This window comes from Limulus polyphemus, unplaced genomic scaffold, assembly GCF_000517525.1.
Source record: "Limulus polyphemus unplaced genomic scaffold, Limulus_polyphemus-2.1.2 Scaffold2867, whole genome shotgun sequence".
Lineage (NCBI taxonomy): Eukaryota > Metazoa > Arthropoda > Merostomata > Xiphosura > Limulidae > Limulus > Limulus polyphemus.
Window position 1 is genome coordinate 87376 of NW_013668477.1, and position 19522 is coordinate 106897.

At 32.2% G+C, this 19522-nt stretch overlaps 1 protein-coding gene across 1 annotated transcript in view; it reads left to right on the plus strand.

The window, feature by feature from the left end:
• Positions 1–19522, plus strand: part of LOC106468089 (origin recognition complex subunit 2-like) — a 104437-nt gene that overhangs the window by 52320 nt on the left and 32595 nt on the right. The window contains exons 5-7 of the mRNA XM_013928492.2: positions 7108–7353; positions 14568–14722; positions 15090–15298. Of these exons, the coding sequence (XP_013783946.2) occupies positions 7108–7353; positions 14568–14722; positions 15090–15298 (610 nt within the window). The remainder of the gene's footprint in view (positions 1–7107; positions 7354–14567; positions 14723–15089; positions 15299–19522) is intronic.

Genomic DNA, 19522 nt, shown 5'->3' on the forward strand with positions numbered 1-19522 from the left:
TCATTGGAATAAAAAGTTTAACAGAAAACCTGTCCAGAGCCACTCTGTGATCCCAGTTCCGGGCCGCTTAGCCATCCCAATCCGCCCCTGCACTTTGATACAGTGGAACTGTCGAGGTTTTCGTTCTAATCTTGATGACATTAAAGCCTTGATTGACTCCTATCATCCTGCATGTCTCTCCTTACAGGAAACGTTTCTGAAACCTGCCGATACAGTCACCTTTCAGCAGTTTTATTTGTACCGGAATGACAGGTTGTGTGATGGACGGGTGCATGAAGGGGTGGCACTGCTGATTGACCAGCATGTGCCCTCCTTATTTGTGTCCCTCAATACACCCTTGGAGGCTGTAGCCATCCGTGTTTCCTTGGGTTGTGCCATCACAGTTTGTTCTCTCTACCTGTCTCCTGGGGAGACTTATGATCAATTGGACCTTGATGAGCTCGTTGACCAGTTGCCATCTCCCTTTTTATTTCTAGGAGACTTTAATAGACACCTTTCTGTCCCCAGTAATCCTTCCAGTGATTGCCTGGGTCAACCTCCTAGGCCACCAGCTTTTGGTGTCCGTGCGGGTCCTTCTTTGGCCCCTAAATGCAGGACGATCATTCGATCACATCCTCAGTCATTGGATTCTCACTCTGATGACAGAGATCTGCCCACTCTGTAGCACTACTCTGGTAGTGCTGATATTGATGGAAGGGGTCGTTCCATAGAGCATATTCTCTCAGATCACAACCTTTCTCTCTTCTATAATGGAACAGATACTTATTTTCATGCACCTACTCAGTCTTTTACTGCCATTGATCTCTCGATTTGCTCACCTTCACTTTTCACTCGCTTTTCTTGGATGGTCGACAGTGACCCATGGAGCAGTGATCATTTTCCTATCATTATGAGGGAGGTTGGCCATGGTTGATGCCACCTGACCCTAGTGCCACGGCGAAAGGTGGACCAGGCTGACTGGCCATCTTTCACCTCTTTCTCTCTGAACTTGATCCTGCCTTTCTCTGTCTGCCATCAATAGACGACTGTGTGGTTGCAGTGACTGACTGTATTGTCCAGGTGGCTGCTCACCTAAGACCTCGACACGTTTTCCACAGTATCCTCGTCCATGGTGGAGTCCTGCCTGCCATTAGGCATGGAAGGCCCAAAAACAGGCCTGGGATACCTTCCGACGGTATCCCTGTCTCTCTCTAACTGCATTGTTTATCAGCAGGACCATGCCCATGCTTGACAGGTTCAATGTCAATGCCAAAAGGAGTCTTGGATTAAGTTCACTACTAGCATCTCTTCTACCACCAGTTCCAAAACTGTATGGGACAAGATTCGGAAAGTCACTGGGAGGTATGCTTCCTATCCCCTTTCCATCTTGCTCTCCAATGGCCAGGAAGTTGCTGATGTCCAGAGCATTGCTGATGCTCTCGGCCACAGCTTTTCTTGTGCTTCTAGCACTTCTGTTTCTTCCCTTGCCTTCTTGGCCATAAGGTCTCGGGCAGAGCGATTGCCTCTTTCCTTTCGGCCCAATCGTCTCTATGATTATAATCGCCCCTTTACACTGGTGGAACTCGAACTTGCTCTTCATTGGTCTGGTAGTACATCGATCGGACCTGATGATGTTCATTATGAGATGTTGCACCATCTCTCTCCTGCCTCTCTTGCTATTCTTCTGGTTATTTTTAACCGGATCTGGCAGGAGCATATTTTTCCTGATGCTTGGCATCAAGCTATTATCCTCTCTTTCTCTAAACCTGGGAAGGCTCCCAAGATTCCTTCTAATTATCATCCCATTGCTTTGACTAGTTGTCTTTGTAAGGTCCTAGAGAGGATGGTTAATGCTCCTCTTGTATGGTTCCTGGAATCAAACACACTCCTCTCGCCCACCCAGTGTGGGTTCCGTCGACAGTGCTCCACTATGGACCATCTGATTCGACTTGAAACGTCGATAAGGGAAGCCTTTCTCAAGCGAGAATACCTTGTTTCTGTTTTCTTCGATCTTGAGAAGGCTTATGACACTACGTGGAGGTATGGACTTTTGCAGAACCTCCACTCCTATGGGTTTCGTGGCCATTTACCCATTTTTTATTCAAAACTTTTTACTGAACGGGTGATTCCAAGTCTGTATGGGTTCAACTCTTTCCCGTTCCTTTCCACAGGAACTTGGAGTCCCTCAGGGCTGTGTCTTGAGTGTCACACTTTTTAGTGTTAAAATTAATGCCATCACTAATAATCTTCCTCCAACTGTTGCAAATGGGCTCTATGTCAACGACTTTCACATCTTGTGTCAGTCGTCGAACATGAGGTTTATTGAGTGGCAGCTTTAGACTGCCCTCATTCGGTTGTTGACATGGACCACTGCAAATGGTTTTAAATTTTTTTTACAAAACCGTTTGCATGCATTTTTGCCACCAACGGGGTCTCCACCCCGATCTTGGAGTCCCTCAGGGCTGTGTCTTGAGTGTCACACTTTTTCGTGTTAAAATTAATGCCATCACTAATAATCTTCCTCCAACTGTTGCAAATGGGCTCTATGTCAACGACTTCCACATCTTGTGTCAGTCGTCGAACATGAGGTTTATTGAGTGGCAGCTTCAGACTGCCCTCAATCAGTTGTTGACATGGACCACTGCAAATGGTTTTAAATTTTCTTTTTCCAAAACCATTTGCATGCGTTTTTGCCACCAACGGGGTCTCGACTTCGATCTCGTGCTCCGTCTCGGTGATATGGTTATTCGTGTGGTCCCTGAGGCAAAGTTCTTGGGGCTTATTTTTGACCATAAACTTTGCTTCATTCCACACATCAAGCAGCTGCGTGTCAAGTGTGCAAGGGCTCTGAACATCCTCCATGTCCTCTCTTCCAGCTCTTGGGGAGTGGATCGATGTTCTATGCTCAGGATCTATTGTGCCCTGATTTGATCCAAACTGGACTATGGGTCTGTGGTTCTGCCAGGACCTTGGCCTTGAAGATGCTGGACCCCATTCACCATCTGGGGCTTCGGCTCTGCACCAGAGCTTTTCACACTTCTCTAGTCCCATGAACCTCCTCTTCACCTCCGTTGTTTGCAACTTTCTTTACAATATGCTACCAAGCTTCGATCCTTACCATGGCATCCCACCTGGGTTTGTGTCTTTCTTCTTCGGTGGGCAATGCTCTTTCAGAACAGAGGGTCTGCTGTTTCTCCCTTTGGCCTTTTCCAGATCAAACCTTCTGTTGGTCTTTGGCCATCTTGCTTCCGTAAGGATCGGAAGGAGGAAGTTGTCCTGGCAAGGCTATGCATTGGTCACAGTTTTTTAACCCATCGTTTTCTCTTATCCAGTATTGACCGACTAATGTGTAGCCATTGTGACACTCAAGTCACAATAGCCCACATTTTACTGTTGTGCCGTCTTTATGACCGTGAGTAGTGGCACCATTTTACACACGCATTTTTAAAGAGTTTACCCATGACGTTGAACATTGGTAATGGTGACACCAATTACATGATGTCAATGGTAACCATTGGTAATGGTGACACTGTCCGATTAGATTGTATTTGTAATTTTTTATGCACTGTAGGTCTTTTTAATTGTATATAAATCTTTTATCAACATATTTTGGTTTTAACTCACTGTATTTTTACATTTTATTCTAATTTACTTTCACTGTTTTTACTGGTTGTTTGGTGAAGATAGCCTCATTGCTTTGCACCATAAAGCACCAACTAAACAACCAACCAACCAAAATCTTAAAATTCTATTTGCTTTACTACTAACAACAGAGTACTGCTTCAGTGGTTAGAAAAACTTATGTACTACTGTGCCAAGGTCCTTTTCTTTAGTCATTTTATTAAATAGGTTTAATACTATATTAAATTTGTGACCCAAGTCATGTGAACCTAAATGGTTTATTTTGTAGTAACTGTAATTGAATTGTATTTGCCAACTATTTTTCCAACTTAACAACTGATCCAAACTATTGATTTTATAATCAAATTTTGCTAATTTTGTAAGGAAGCTGTTATCAATAACATTAATGTAAATCTTAGAAAAACAAAGACTGGAACACTAAGTGAGTGGTAACAAAGGTCTAGTTTGAATGGACTCAATAATTTTTTTTTGTGTGTGCTTTCTTTTAACTGGTCTTTCCCTAACCCCTACTAATCTTCTGTGTGGCACCTTGAAAAATGTATTTGAAAATCTACATACACCAAATCCACATCATTATTATCATCCACATAACAAGTAACATCTTCAAGAAGAAATTACTAAGTTGGTAAAACAGGAAAAAAATTAATCATGTTTAAGATAATTTGAGATATCTACCAATAAACAATCGTTGTGTCAGATAAAACATATGTTCAAAAAGTCTTAATATAAAATGATAAACACCCTCTTACCCGAGCAAGTGATTTGGTATATTTTTCAATGTACTGTTGTTAAGTATGTCTCATTTCTGGTGCAACATTGATGGAAATGAGAGTGTTATGTGAAAAGGTGTTACAGATGTTTTGCTTTACAAATAGTCCAGAAAAACTTTACTTAAATGTTAAAGTAAAATAAAGGGAACACGCGGAGATTTGCTGAAAAACAAATGTTAAGCAGATCACAAATAAATAGTAAGTATAAACAAGATTAGGGGTAAACATTGAGAGTTCATACAACATTAAAAATAAATAAATAAAAATTATTTTTCTGACAAAGAACAAACCACCAATTTGTAGTACATACCCAAACAACTTTTAGAAAACGTTTCAACAACCATAAGTTTTCTATTAACACCGAAAATGATCTCCCTCTTGCTCAACACATCAACCAACCTGGTCTTTCTATTAAGGATGTTACTCTAATCAGCATTGAAACTGACTTTAAAACTAAAGCTGGTAGAAGAGATAAAAGAATCTTATCGGATTGATAATATAAATACTGTTCAACTTAATGGAATTAACTCCTGGAATTAGTGATCTTAATTAGTTACACCACCATTCCCAGTTTATCCCTGAAGAAGAAAGGTCCTCATTTCGAAAGTGCTTGAGTTATAGGGTTTTCATTATTCTATACAAGTAAACATTTAAACTCATAATTTTCATGAATATAGTTGTGAGGCAAATTATTGTCTGGATGATATATATATATACATAAGTGAATACTTTTGGTGTCATCTGAACTGTTAGTTTTTGATTCATTTTGTTTTGAAATGGTGATATGCTCAGGCTGATTATATTGGAACAGAATACATATTTTGTAACTAATTGTAAGTCACATTTTCTTCTAATATCCTTAACACAGCAAACATATTTACTTATTTTGTCTGAGCACTTCAAAGTTTTTATTTTTTTATTTCAGCTTTAATACTAATACAATTCAGATCAATCTCCAATTTTGAAATTAGTGTTGTGCTCTTTTTCTTCTTTTTTTTCTTTGTAGGTAAACTATTAGATAGGCTTAGATATTGTAGCAAACAATCTATGTATGACAACCATTATTTTTAGTTAAACAAAAACCTAAACTTTAAAATGTTCTTATTCATTAGAAGAGATTTTAATTTAAAAATACTTTATAAATTGATTGTCTAAAAGAAGAGTTTTGTTGAGAAATAATTCTGTCAGGGCCAGTGAGGATCAATGGTGGCATAGAAATTACTCCCTTGGCTACAGAGCAAAAGCCATGTTTGCAGAGATTATTTGGTAAAGGAAGGTGCATTAGGCAACTCTTTAGCAAGTGAAGAGCCAAAGAAATATTACTCACTAAAGATTCATGAGTCTATACATCCTAGATACAATGAGTCAAAAGAGTCGGTGATATGATAAATATAAGAAAAGACATTTCCACATTAAAGTAAATATTTTACATTGAAGAACATTTATAAAATATAGAAGCTGTGCAGTTGACTGAAAATATTTTCTAACAAAATCAAGTAAATTGTAAATCACTAACAAAAAGATTAAAGTGAGGCAAGCCTACTACTACTTCAGAACCAGATCATATAATTATGGGTTGAGTCGACTGAAAGTTTGGAGAAGTTGATGCTAATTGCAATTTAATTAGGTTAGACCAAGCATAGTAAAAGGGAATCCATAATGTTGACTTTTCCAATAAAAAAAAAGAATTTCCAAAACCTTAAATTGAAGGGATTGGAATTTCTGCACACATTAATGGCCGTAGCTCCAGTTCGTGGGAAAGAAGAAAATGTTAATGCCATGAAAGGTGTCGGATAATGTTTCAAAAAGAAAAATCGATAGCCATCTGAGAGGAGAAGCTAAAGCATAGTCAATTAAATATTGAACATTCTAAAATAAAAATGTCAGAATAATTTAGCTCAATTGTAGTGGCAAGATAGGTAGGTAATTTCTTAGATACAGAATGAACAGTGTCCTAACTTGTAATGTTATACTCTGAATTCATTTCGCAAAAAATACTGCTTTGAAAATACAAAATATAAAAAATTTGCCAAGTACGTGACCTACTTTTAAAGTCCATTATAAGACCAAGGTTGAGCAGTCCAAATAAACACTATGACTGCCAAGAAAAAAGTTGTAAACATTAAAGGTAGTCTACATCAATTTTCTAATCTGATGTTTTTGTTTTCCACAATGGAAAAAATTTATTTATTTTAAAAGTGCATTTGTTCTTCCACATTTGCCAGTTTCATTACTTTAAGAACTAAACATGTAAATAATTTTGAAAATAATGTAGTGCTGAAAAATCCAACCAAACATTGATATGTTGTGAGATAAAAAACAAAATGTTATGAAAAATTGTACTTCACCAACTTAACCCAGCTCACACCATAACAGTTGTTGTTAAGCAATTTGCTAATATAAGTAGCATCTCAATCACTAGTGTGTCTGTCATATCCCAGCCAGCCTAAAGAGTGCTAGTGTTGGGCAAAGGGCCTAATCGGGACTGAATATAGCACATGGTGTGCTTGCTATATTATTATACATTTTTCAATTTAATTAAGAAGTTTTTAATAATTATAATAAAAATTGGTTTTTAAAGTGCTTCTGATAAAGCTAATTACAGAACATAAAACTAAGAACATTTCATTAGATTCTAATTTTTCCTTTTTAATAAAAAAAAGTCATATTGAATTTATGCCTAACTAACAATTTGAATTTTTTTTTTCTTCCCCAGAGGAACCTATGAAACAACCAATCAACCAGCTGAAGAATATCAATAAAAAGAATCAGCCTTCAAAATTAGGATATGGGTCATTTGGCCAAGAACATTATGTTAATATAAGGTGTACAACTACAAAAGCTTTTTCTACAGAAACAAAACAAAAACAGAAAACACTCAGATCTAGTACAACAAAAACAAAGGTAAAACAAACTGTGCATGAAGACAGACCATATTTATTAAGAAGATGTGTTCAACGGGGTATGTAAATTTGTGACCTATCATTCACTATTGTACCTTTAAGTATCATTTTTAAAGTTACATTTACAATAGAAATAATAAACAATAAATAATTTTTATGTTGATATATATATATATATAAATATATTTGACTACTGAAGTTCTAAAGATCTTAGAAAAAAATTAGTGATTACTGCTTCATGCACTTTCATGTCAGCTTTTGATGTTTCAAATATCAAAGAAAATACCATGTACACTTGTTTCTAAGAGAAACCTGCAAGTTGGGAGATTCGTTTTGAGCTCTGGTTAGTTCTAACCCCTGAATAGTAAAAGAACAATTTCAGAATTTTTTAAAAATCTAAATTTTATCTTGCTTAGGGTTGTATGTTGAGCATTTTGAAACATCAGTTGATTTATGTAACTTTTTTGTTATGTTATTCAAAGAACAATGGATTTGAATTAGTACTTCAAGCTAACTTGTGTTTGTGGGTTCATAAGTGAGATATACTCTGTTCTTTAATGTTACTTTCATTAACCCTCTTGCAACAGGTAAGTTCAAGTGCACATGTTATGATCTTTTAAGGAGTTTCATGTGTACGAATAAACTTGGCATCAAGACATACTTAATAAATCAAATTTTAATATTATGTATTTAAGTTTTAAGGCCTAATTCTATAAGGAAGTATTTAAATAAATATTCAGTCTATGTAAATATCAGAACTTGATATTCGTTCTCTAGGTCTTCCCCCTTCTCTCATTTATTTACCACCCACTTTGAATAATAAAATTTAATGTAAATTACTCATTATAATATAGGTATTACTAAGACAAAGTGAGATTTTTAAAGCCTTCATATTTATTAATAGAGCCATAAACTAGAAAATCAGACCCACTTGTCATGCCCATCTGGCAGAGTAATTATATGGTGTATAATACTTTGTTGTTTTCAGTACAATTTAGCCTTCAGTTTGAAAGTTTATCTCATGATGTTCAGATCGAGCAGCAAAAGGAATTAACTTAAGCCCTTCTTGTCTTAGTTTGAAAGCCAGTTAAATTATAATAGTTATAGAACATTGTTTGCTTTGTGCGTTTTATTATTCTGTGTCCTTAGGTGCATTATTTAAGTAAATCAAAACTTATGTAACAGTACCATCATAAAAAAGAAAAAAGTAGGCTTAAATTTCATCAGCAACCAACAACGAAAACAAAAGATCAAAGGCAAATAATATATTTCTTGATTCTCATGTATATTCTTTATTTATTGTTATAAAAGTAACTAAAATGTGAAAATTAGAAACTTATTAGGTTGGATTAGGTAAGATAATGAAAAAAAAAAGATGAAAAGTTTTCATGAGGTATGTTTGCGAGCAGCTCATGCTTTATGCCATTCAATATTGTAAAATGAACTACACATTTACTGAGTTAGTTACAACTTGTGTCATAGGATTATTAATTATACATGGTTAAAAAGGCAATAACACAATAAAATTTAATTATAAACAAATTTAAACTGTTATGAACCTCAAGTTATTTAGGATAAACAACTTTAGTTTTCTGTTACAATCTTTAGAAAGAAAAAAGGGTAATTTAGGGTAGCATATACCCTTTACATAGTATTTTTTACGTTTTGGCCCTTTTATCAGAAAAAACATCTTCATACTATGTTTTTTGTATGAAAATATACTGACATATTCTGGCACACGTTGTGTGTGGCTAATTTGCATGTTATAAAAATAAAGAAATACAAAAGAAATGTCTTATGTTCCTCATAACTTCTACAAACATGATTAATGCTCCTGAAAATGGGTCCAGACTTTGATGGGATGTGAAGAACTATTCTGTACTAAGAAAAACTATGAATATTAATTCAAGATCAATGTCATGATACAAAAGACTGTATATTAATGTATATTTGTGAGAGAATATTGTATTATTTTTAAGTTTTGTTATAATAATAGTTAAAAGCAGATGATTGTAGAAGGTTTTGTTAATAACTAATTGGAGTCAAGAATATAGAAAGTGGCCAGACGACTAGGTAATAAAGATATAAATAGCGTGAGATGAGCGGGAAGCAGCAGAAAGAAAGTATTAGATAGATAAAAACAAAGATAATATAGGTGGTGTGAAGTTAAGTAACGTAAAAGTGATAGGCCTAACGTTTAATATATGTTAGAGTGAAACTAACAGTGGAAAAGGAAATAAGAAAAAATAAGTTTATTCCATCAAAGCAAAATTCTAATGTAATTGAATCAGCCTGAGTGCACTTTGGCAAAAGGAACATAGGATATTCAGAAGAAAGAAGACTACAATCATAAGTGAATCACACCAGACTAAAATTGTGATAGTATAAGAGAAAATAGGTCGGCTTGTCAACTGAGATTCTAAAGTAATTGAACGAGCCTAAGTGGACTTTTGACAAGAAGAGGAGAACTCTACATATACTGATATAATGTTTACGATATGCTTATATTCTCTATAGTGTGAATACTTTATTGTACATATGTTTAACTTGTTTCGAATATATTATTTCAAAACAAATAAAGTGTGTGCTGTTTATTCATTGTTTAATTTATCACTAACAAGTCACAGACACCTACAGTAGAAGAATCCTAAGCCCAACAACAACATAGTATATATTTATACTATTAAGAAATATAAATAAAAGCCATTTAATTCAACAATTAGCCAAAAAAAACAGAACCCACATACATATATAATAATATTTTTTAAATTCTGACAAATTGCAGCATTAATGAGTATACCCTAAGTAGGACATATGCTACAGTGACTCATTAATCGTCATTTATTAAAAACAAACCTCTTGTCAACTATACTTATTTCACACTATGTATACACTAATAATGCATATTATGCCAATTGTGAAGTCTATACCATCAACATGTCTGAAGTTATGAGTTAAAAACCACTATGAGAATGTTAATTAACCACAGTGTTTATGTTACACAACATGTGTCAGAATATATCTTTGTACCTATTTCAGTATGTTTTCATACAAAAAGCGTAGTATGGAGATGTTTTTTCTGATAAAAAGGCCAAATTAGATAACACTATGTAAAGTGTATATGCTACCTTAAATTTATTTCATATTTTTTCATGGTGATTAGAATGTTGGTCAAATGAACCAAATTCATATAGAGTTAGGGTAGAGAAAATAACAGATAAAATATAAAGTTTTACTGAAGAAAAACGTTTGACATTTATTTAGGAGGTTTTAGAAGTTATGCAAGTGAAATCTGAAAATTTACACACAAAGGAAAATATTTTTAAACTTAATATGAAAATCACTTTGCACTCAGAGCAGTCAACATTCTGACTCCAAGATAAATCTTGAATAAAAATACTTAATTAAAAAATTTGATTCTTTCTGTACAAAAGACTTGTAATGTGTACTGAAACCTTGCCAAATTTCACGAATATACAGAAATTACATTAAAAGTTATAGTATGGAGTCTCTGATGGTTACTTTCTGGTTACAAAGTTAGTCAAGTCAACCAACCCAGTATTGAAAGAGTTAATAATGTTGGTTGGAATATGTATAGTTTTATTATGTTCTTCTTATTACACATTGATTATTAAGTATACAGATTTAGGGACTCGTGTATATCTCCTAAGATAGCCAAACCTAGTGAAATATTATTGGGTTTATGGCCAAAAATATCATTAACAATGAAGATACCCAACTAGTGAAATAATGTGTACTACTTTTTATAAGTAAGAGTATGAGAAAATTATAATTAATTAGCTATAATAATTACTGGATTGGTTTTTAGTTTTGATCTTAGTAAAGCTGGGCAATTAGTGGAATTTGCTGATTGATTAATCATAGGACTTATTAATTGATTACTTATATAAGATTAAACTTCCTATTTTCAGCCAGTTTTGTTTTATTGAGACATTTCCGATCTACCTTTTGTGTAATTTGACAGATATCTTCAGTGTTTCTGCTATCAATCACCATTTACTAATTTCAAGAATAAAAAACAATCATGTTGATGAAAATTTTTGGAGCAATTCTTTTAAAAATAATATGAACATTTCCTACTAATGTTGACCACAGGGTCACTGTTTTGTTTATTTTTAAAATATGCAGTGATCCTTTCATTGATTTCATGTAAATTAAGTAACTAATATCAATAATGTTTTAATATCATTGGTAATGGTAATAATGTTCTTATTTAAAGCATATCATGATTGCAATTAGAAATAATTAAATAGCTAGTTAGCCAGTTTATTTTTGTATATTATTTGAATCATCAGAAAATTTTGCTGTCACCTTTCTAAACTTAACTGAGCTTATCTCATTTTTCATCAAAGAACATTTCTGTAGCTTTCAAACAAATATAATTTGACACTTTCATGAACCAAAAGAATTTCTATAGAAAACTATAAAAAAATCACAGTTCTCTCATTTGCTTTTAAGTTTTCAGAAGTTTCATTGAATGTCTTTGGTCAGTTTTACAGGAGCTTTAACTAGAAACTTTCCTAATAAACTGTACGATACTTCTTAAATTATTTTATTTACTCTACTATGATGAAAAGTCTAATTCTTGCTCTGTATAATTATATTTTAACATACTTTATAGCTGTTTACAAAGCTGTGTTTCATTAGTAAGTGATCAAACCACTTTGTTTGGCAACATAAAAGAGTGGCAACCAAATTCTGTTTAAAAAAATAAGATGAAAACTATAAGGGAAATATGAAAGTCAAAAAATGGATAATATACTCTCAAACAGTAATAGTTTTTTAGCAGAAATACAGCTTTTCTTTGGTACGGGCTGAAACTTAAGGAAAAAAAAATTATAAATGCATTGTTTATTTCCTTTTGGAACTGAAAATTTGTATATTTTTTCAATTTTTATTCCAGAATTACTCTAAGTTAATGTTACAAAATATTGAGTATCAGTATGTTTGAGTTTATAGTTAAATATAGTTAAAATTAACATATTCATTTAGCAATAGCACTGGTGAGAAAATATGAAAAGCCAAAGGAAACCTGTCTTCAGGAGCAATAATTTAGAATTAAGGTATTTTTTAATATAAAACTGTTGTGCATGAAAATTTATCATATGGTAATGTAGAATGAAACCTCTAACAAGCAGAAAATATGATTAATAGCATTCTGTGTTTTTTTCCCCATGGCAATATTTCAGTTACTTGGTTATTGGATATTTGGAATAATCAAAATTGGTAATAAATTGAAACTAATTGTGATTGATTATTTTTGTGAGTAGTGATATTAATCTCAGTTAAGCTGATTATACTTTAATTAGTCAAAAATAATAATGATAAATCATAATGGCAATATTTCCATTACTATTAGAGTTGGAATAATCAAAAACAGAAATAATTGGAAAAATCATTTTGATTAATTGATTATTTTCTTGACATTTACTGATTTAATTGTAGTATTTCTTTCTGGATATTTTGAATAACCATAAGCTGTAATAATCAGTACATTAGTTGATTCATTTTGTAAAATGAAGTTATTATTTCAATTACACAGTTAGTTTATGTCATACAGTAGCCCCTCTTAGCTAAAACCGACCTATCTGCCTTGATGAAAAAGTCGTATCTAACAGGAAGTCATTATTCAAAGGATCAATAACCAGATAACAAACGACTAAGTTCAAGCTGTGTCAGGCTTGAGCATAATAGTTTATCTACTGTGTAGGTAATCAGATGATGTAGTAAATTTGTATAATAATACTTATGATGGATAACAGTTCAATAAAGATAACTTAAAATTGTTTTGTTTGTGTTCTATTTGAAATAATTTATCATGGATCAACTTTCCAGAAACAGGAACGTCCTTAGCACTAGTGTCACAAAACTAATCAAACATTAGCTTGTTAAGTTCGTGATTTGTGGTTTTACGCACTTTGGTGAGTTTCATGTTCGAATTAGAACCACTTTCCCATAACTCCATAATTTTATCTTTATTGGCAACAATTGTTTGAATTTTCATTTTGCCAACCTGCATTTCAGCAGCAATATGAACACACTTAGCACCCTTTTCCTCCTTTTTGAGGACTTTGACCTTTTCTTGGAGAGTGAAGTGTTTACATTTTCACTTTTCTTGTGGCATTGTTAGACAGAATCGATCTTTGTACAAAAATGTGAGTTATTCTTTGATATGTGTCATATTTATACAGCAAGCTGTAGATTAACTACTTATTGGAAGAATTTCTTACCTACATCATGCATCATGTAACATCTCAAGAAAAGGCTAATTCTGACTGCTGATTGGCTGGTATAGGTTTTCCCAGCTTGCGTCATGGTCTCATTTTCATATGACTGACCTATCTGCCATGATAAAAATGTTTGAATGACACATAAGTTATCATGTGTCAACTGTTGTGATCAAGCACTAATTGCTGTTGAATTTATTAATTTTCTCTGATCATACTGAATTCTCCAAGTAGAGGTAGTCATATTTTGAAGAATATTACATAAAATATGAAAATTTCCCAGCTTCATATTAATTTTCATTGTGTAGTTTGGCATCTGTCTTGGACATCACCAAACTACAGTTGAATTATCACTAATTCAGATTAAAGTACAAACATGTACACATAAAATCAAATAAATGAACATGCAGCATATTGATACATTTTTATTGAAATAAAGAAAAGTTGCTATATAGAGGTTATATCTGACCTCTTACCCAAAAATCCTGGTTGTATGTCACATCTGTCAGGAAGTCGTTCATTGGAGGTCAGATCAACGTAAATCATTCTGTGCACAGAAGAAAAGTCAGATCTAAAAGGAAGTCGTTATTTTGAAGCGTTGTATCTACCAGTGATTAGTGTGCTTATCAGTGTAATGGATGCTTATAGGTAATTGTGTTTATTGCCTAAATCTAATTCTAAGTAGGTAACTTACTGTTATTGGAAGGTAATTTTAAGAAAAAATAGCAGTCACCATAAAAGTGTAAATGAAAAATTTATAATAACCATGAGATACTAATATATATAGAAAATGTTTACATAATTTTATTATGCTGTATTCTATGGTTTTTAAGTAACTTTAGGATGTTTTATGATATATTTTCTTATACGTATAGTGATACACACCTTTTATTAAGTTATTATGTTTGCACATAATTTTTTGCTCATGATTTCTTTAATATAATGGGTTATTACATATATTATTACAATGATAAGAAACGGTGTCAGTTTTCTGGGTCTTAATTTTTGGTCATTGATCAACTTAGAGCTTGCCAAGATGTCAGATGATCAAGCAGACTTTGAAGACAGTGAAACAGATGAAGAAGATAATTTGTTAGAAGACAAACATCATAAAACTTCATCATTAGAAGAAGCAAAATTTAAAAATATAAAAGAAAATACAGGATCCTCTAGAAAGTTTGTAAGGATAATATAAAGACAAATTATGCATGTTTAAAGTTTTTAGGAGTAGGAATAGCTGTTTTATATAGTTTTTAAAAGCTAGCCATCTTGCCAAATACTTAATTTTCAGGGTATGTTTTGTTCAAATTATTCTATTGTCAATATGTAACTTTGGACTTGTGTTTCAAATCCATTATCACCCATATAGAAAATATTTTTAGCTGATCAATAAGAATGTAGAATGAGTTTAGTAATACTTGAACACTATTTTTAAAATCATCAGTGTTGGATATTGAAATTATTATTCAAATTTATAATTACATAATATAATATTTATTGTAAAAATATTCTTTAAAGATCTGAAACAGTAATTTTTTCTTGTGCAGTTGCCATTCACCGAAGACTATTTCCTGGCACATGAAAACAAAGCTTGTAAAACTTCGAATCATACACTGTCAAGATTGGAACAACCCTTGCTAGACCATGATGGTTTAAAAAAATTGATGAGTCAGGTCCCATCATCTCACAGAAAGTATAAAAAAACTATGTTTGTAGAATATCAGAAAGATTATAATAAATGGATGATTTTGCTGAGGTAAGGTCTAATTTGATATTTAACCCTAATTTTGTCTTTTAGCAGGTAGTTTGATTTTTAGGTACTTATTATAATTCAGTGACTTGAAGCAAACAAACAATTCCATATATTATCAAAAAGTAATTTCCTGCTTAAAAATAAATATTCACAATTTAGTGCAAGCTCTTTTAAAGGGTGGCCCATTTTCAGAAGTGGGCAGTAAAAGAGAGAGAGAAAAGAAAGTCCACCAAGCCCATTTCCTTCAGTGTAACCACAGAGGAGTATACTGTAACTTTTTAGAATGTACGATTAGCTTCACAAAATTTTGCTGATTATTGGTAAACATTACAAGGCTTTTGAACACAAAATATCAGATTTTGTAATTAAGTTTAAGAGTTTTAAATTAATGATTTACACGTGCATTTTTTTCTTTTTGAATGTTGACTATCCAACAGACAAAATAATTCTAAGATTAAAAATACTTTTATGTATCACAAAATTGTCAAATTCCACATGCAAAAACTTTATAATCTCCAGATTAACAAGCTTTTTTAGAAAAAACTTTATATTTTATGTTATTTATGTTATTCTCTGTCTTATATCTGTATGGGTTTGGTTGATTTGACTGACTTCGTAACCATAATAAAAAATTAGAAAATATATCTAAATTACACTTTTTTCATCTTAGAATTACTACAGAATATAACACAAAACCATAAATGTTTATTTTAGATAGCTTAAATCTCATAACATTATACATCACTATAAACTACTACTTTCTCAATAGTAGTAGGTTTAATTATATTTTTAAATATCATATTCATCTTTTTTTCCTGGTAAAAAAACAAATTTTCCTACAACTGGAAGTTTATGCATTCTTTCTATTTCTTTCCAAAATCTTTCTATCATATTTGATAAGCCAGGTGCATAAGGAATTACACAATAAACCAAACTATCTGAATGATTTTCCTTTTTTCTGTCAACTTATCAGTTCTTAAGTATTTTCTAACCACACTAATAGGTTAATCATTCAGATAATATACTTCCTTATCCAGCCCTTCTTTTGAACTGCATTTAGTTTTTGCAATAGCCAATAATGGTTTAATAATTCTTATATTTTTTTTTAGATTTGTGATGAACTGACAACCAATTCAGGTACAAAGCAATAGGAGTTTCCTTTCTAAATTCCTTTGTTTTAAATGCATTATTAATCCTGCTAACCATGATATTCTCATGGGTAAATTTGATATTAAGGTGTAGTGAATTTAAAAATATTAAAAACTCTTCAACCAATTGTCCAGAAACAAAGCCAGTAAGTGTACTGTCAATGTTCCTGACAAAAAAAAACATAATCCAGATTAAACGTACTTTTAACTTTATAATCCAGCATGTTCATAAAGATACTGGCTAGAAAAGGTGCTAATGGACTGTTCATACTTATTCCCACAACCTGATCATAAAATTCCTCCTTAAATTGAAAGACAATTTGTATTGTTGTGGTTAAATATTGTTTTTTATATGATGAATTTTTCTATCCCATTTTAGCTGTTTTTGAATTTTAAATTTTGTAGAGTGTGGGATACCTCCAACATTTATATTTATATTTTTCTTTATATTTTAAAACTAAGTAGGTAATATATGTATTAAAATACCAAAAGAATATTTATTAATTAACATTTATTCCCCACTTAAGACTTTTTAAACACTGACTCTATAATGTTAATAATAGTAGGCCTATTTGTAGTCTAATTTAAGCATTAGACTAATACATAAACGTAACGTCAGGCTTAGCTGAAACACTACTTTGAAAATTTTATTTTGCTTTTGGCTACAACTCAATGTCATAAAGTTTCTGAATTAAACTATTTTGCTGTTATATCGCCAAAGTCATAAAAAAAATAAAGAATAACAAAACAAACCATTTTAATAAATCAACATGAATATTGAGGATTCAACATAAACACCATAGTTGGCCTAAGAACAATCAGATAATAGTTTTGTTGCTTAGTAATGATGTATATTGTTGAGAATTACCAAAAAAGGAGTGTGAAATCATTCTCAACAGAGTGACAAAAGGAATAAGCCTTTTATAATTAGTGATTACTATTCTTAAAATAATTTCTTAAATTTTAGTTATTTTTCATAAAACATAGAACAGTAGATAAATTAAAATATAGAAAACAATGATCTCTTTTACTTACAGAATTTGTACTCACCATAATTTGTTAACCTTGTCAAATTTCGCACATGGAGTATGTAAAAGAAAATAATTTTTCAAGTTTTTATATATGCATTTTGAAATAAAAAAATCATAAACTTTTATATTAGTGCCATATAATTCCACTGTAATTTATTAGGCTTACTAACTAAGCTGTATTTGGGTCTAAAATATATAATTTTTTGATCACTATTCCATCTTGCATCTTCTTTGTGAGTCTCCAACAACAACAAAAAAACAGTTTTTCCCGTGAAAACACTTTTCAAAGGCTGAGAAAATCACTTGAAGGAAATTCTGAACTTTTGATTGGTTATAAACACGTCATAGAGTGAAGTAAATGTAAATAAACAAGCATTTCCAAAAATGGAAGAGGTGGGTAGGGCCACCTTGTTTGGTTTGGTGCATATAATATCTTAGAATATAGAAAAAACCAAAGGTTCTTATTTTTATTCTAACTTGTCAGTGTTGGTAATTTTAGTTTCTATCTTGTAAAAAACTATGTATAATACTAAAATTTGAATTATAATCTACAATTTAATACCAAACTTATTGACAAAAATTCATAAAGTAGCCTACAAGTGTGATGACATGCCCCTTGACTCCTACCTGTAGCGATAGGGTTGAATTTTATTTAAAAACCAATTAACTTTAAATTTGCTCCATTATCAAGGAGTTCTTAAACTTTCTGTGTAGAAGTTGTCATAATGAGGTACAGTATAAAAGAAAACTCTTTAACAAAAACATAATACAGAATTGCATCAAAACAACCTTTAACAGTGAACCACAGAGCTCTAGATAAGATTTTAAGTCAATGAGTATTTACTCCCTGAAATCCAACTCAAGGTTGAAAAGCAAAGTTTCAATGAATATTTAAAACAATCCACCTTTTTTCTCCTTAAAGTACAAATTCTTCTTACATATTATAAAGTCTAAGGCTTAGGCTTTATAATAAGTAAATATTTGTACTTTAAGGAGAAAAAAGGTGCATGTACAAATCATTACCTTGACATTGTTTTGCCACATAGAGGTAGTCTTCTGTCTGAAGGTAAAAAAAACCCATTCTTTTTTAAAGTATTCCTCTTCAGTCCTATATTACAAAACTGGTCTATGTAGTTTCACTAGCCTGCTCAAAATCTGATATGACTAGCTTAAGTCTTTACATCAAACCTGAATGAATATAAATAACTGACTAATATCTTCGCACTTCTTTCATCTAAGTCTTCTACAGCTCTGCCTTTGCTAAATAATATATCTTGAACTATGACTATATTTAAGATTCCAGCACTTCCTGTGCATGATTACCAAGAACTTTAACTGTATAACTTCAAAAACGTTCACATGTTTACATGTTAAACTAATATATTGTACTTGTTCAACAACTCCTGTGGGAGCTGAAGCACATCTTTGGCTTCTTAGCCCTAGGCATATATCATTGACAAAGCCATCCTTCTCTTCTTTTTTCTCTGTAACCCATAGCCTGACTGCTCTAACTGGATCATAATTTGATAACTGAATATTACTCATTTGAATATTCAAAATGTTAGACTTTCTGCTTTCAATGAACACCTATGTTTGTTTTTGTTCTACTTTGGGCACTGAAACTCCTTTCACACTCAACACTTGTAACAGCTATACATAGAACTATTGCACACAGCTTTGCAAACTCCGGCATCATTTATTTATGTAGTTGTATAACCCTTCGGCACAGACTCTGAGTAGGTAAATTTTTATATGAGCCTGAAATCATACCTTTTAGGATGGGTCACTCTTGCTTGAGTTTTTCTTTGTCTAAGAGTTTGCTGACTTGTTTTTGTTCTTTTCTTTGTTCATACACCCCCTAGAGACTGCCATGAACAACATTTACTGTTTGGTCAATTCCATATAACAGTGCAAGAGCTTCTTCACTTTTACCAGTCCCTGCTGAATTTACCACCACTGGTTCCAGCAACAGGCTAAAGTCTTTAAAAAATCTCTTTCTTCGTTTTTGAATATGTATTTTATATTACTTTTTAGACTTGGTACGTAAC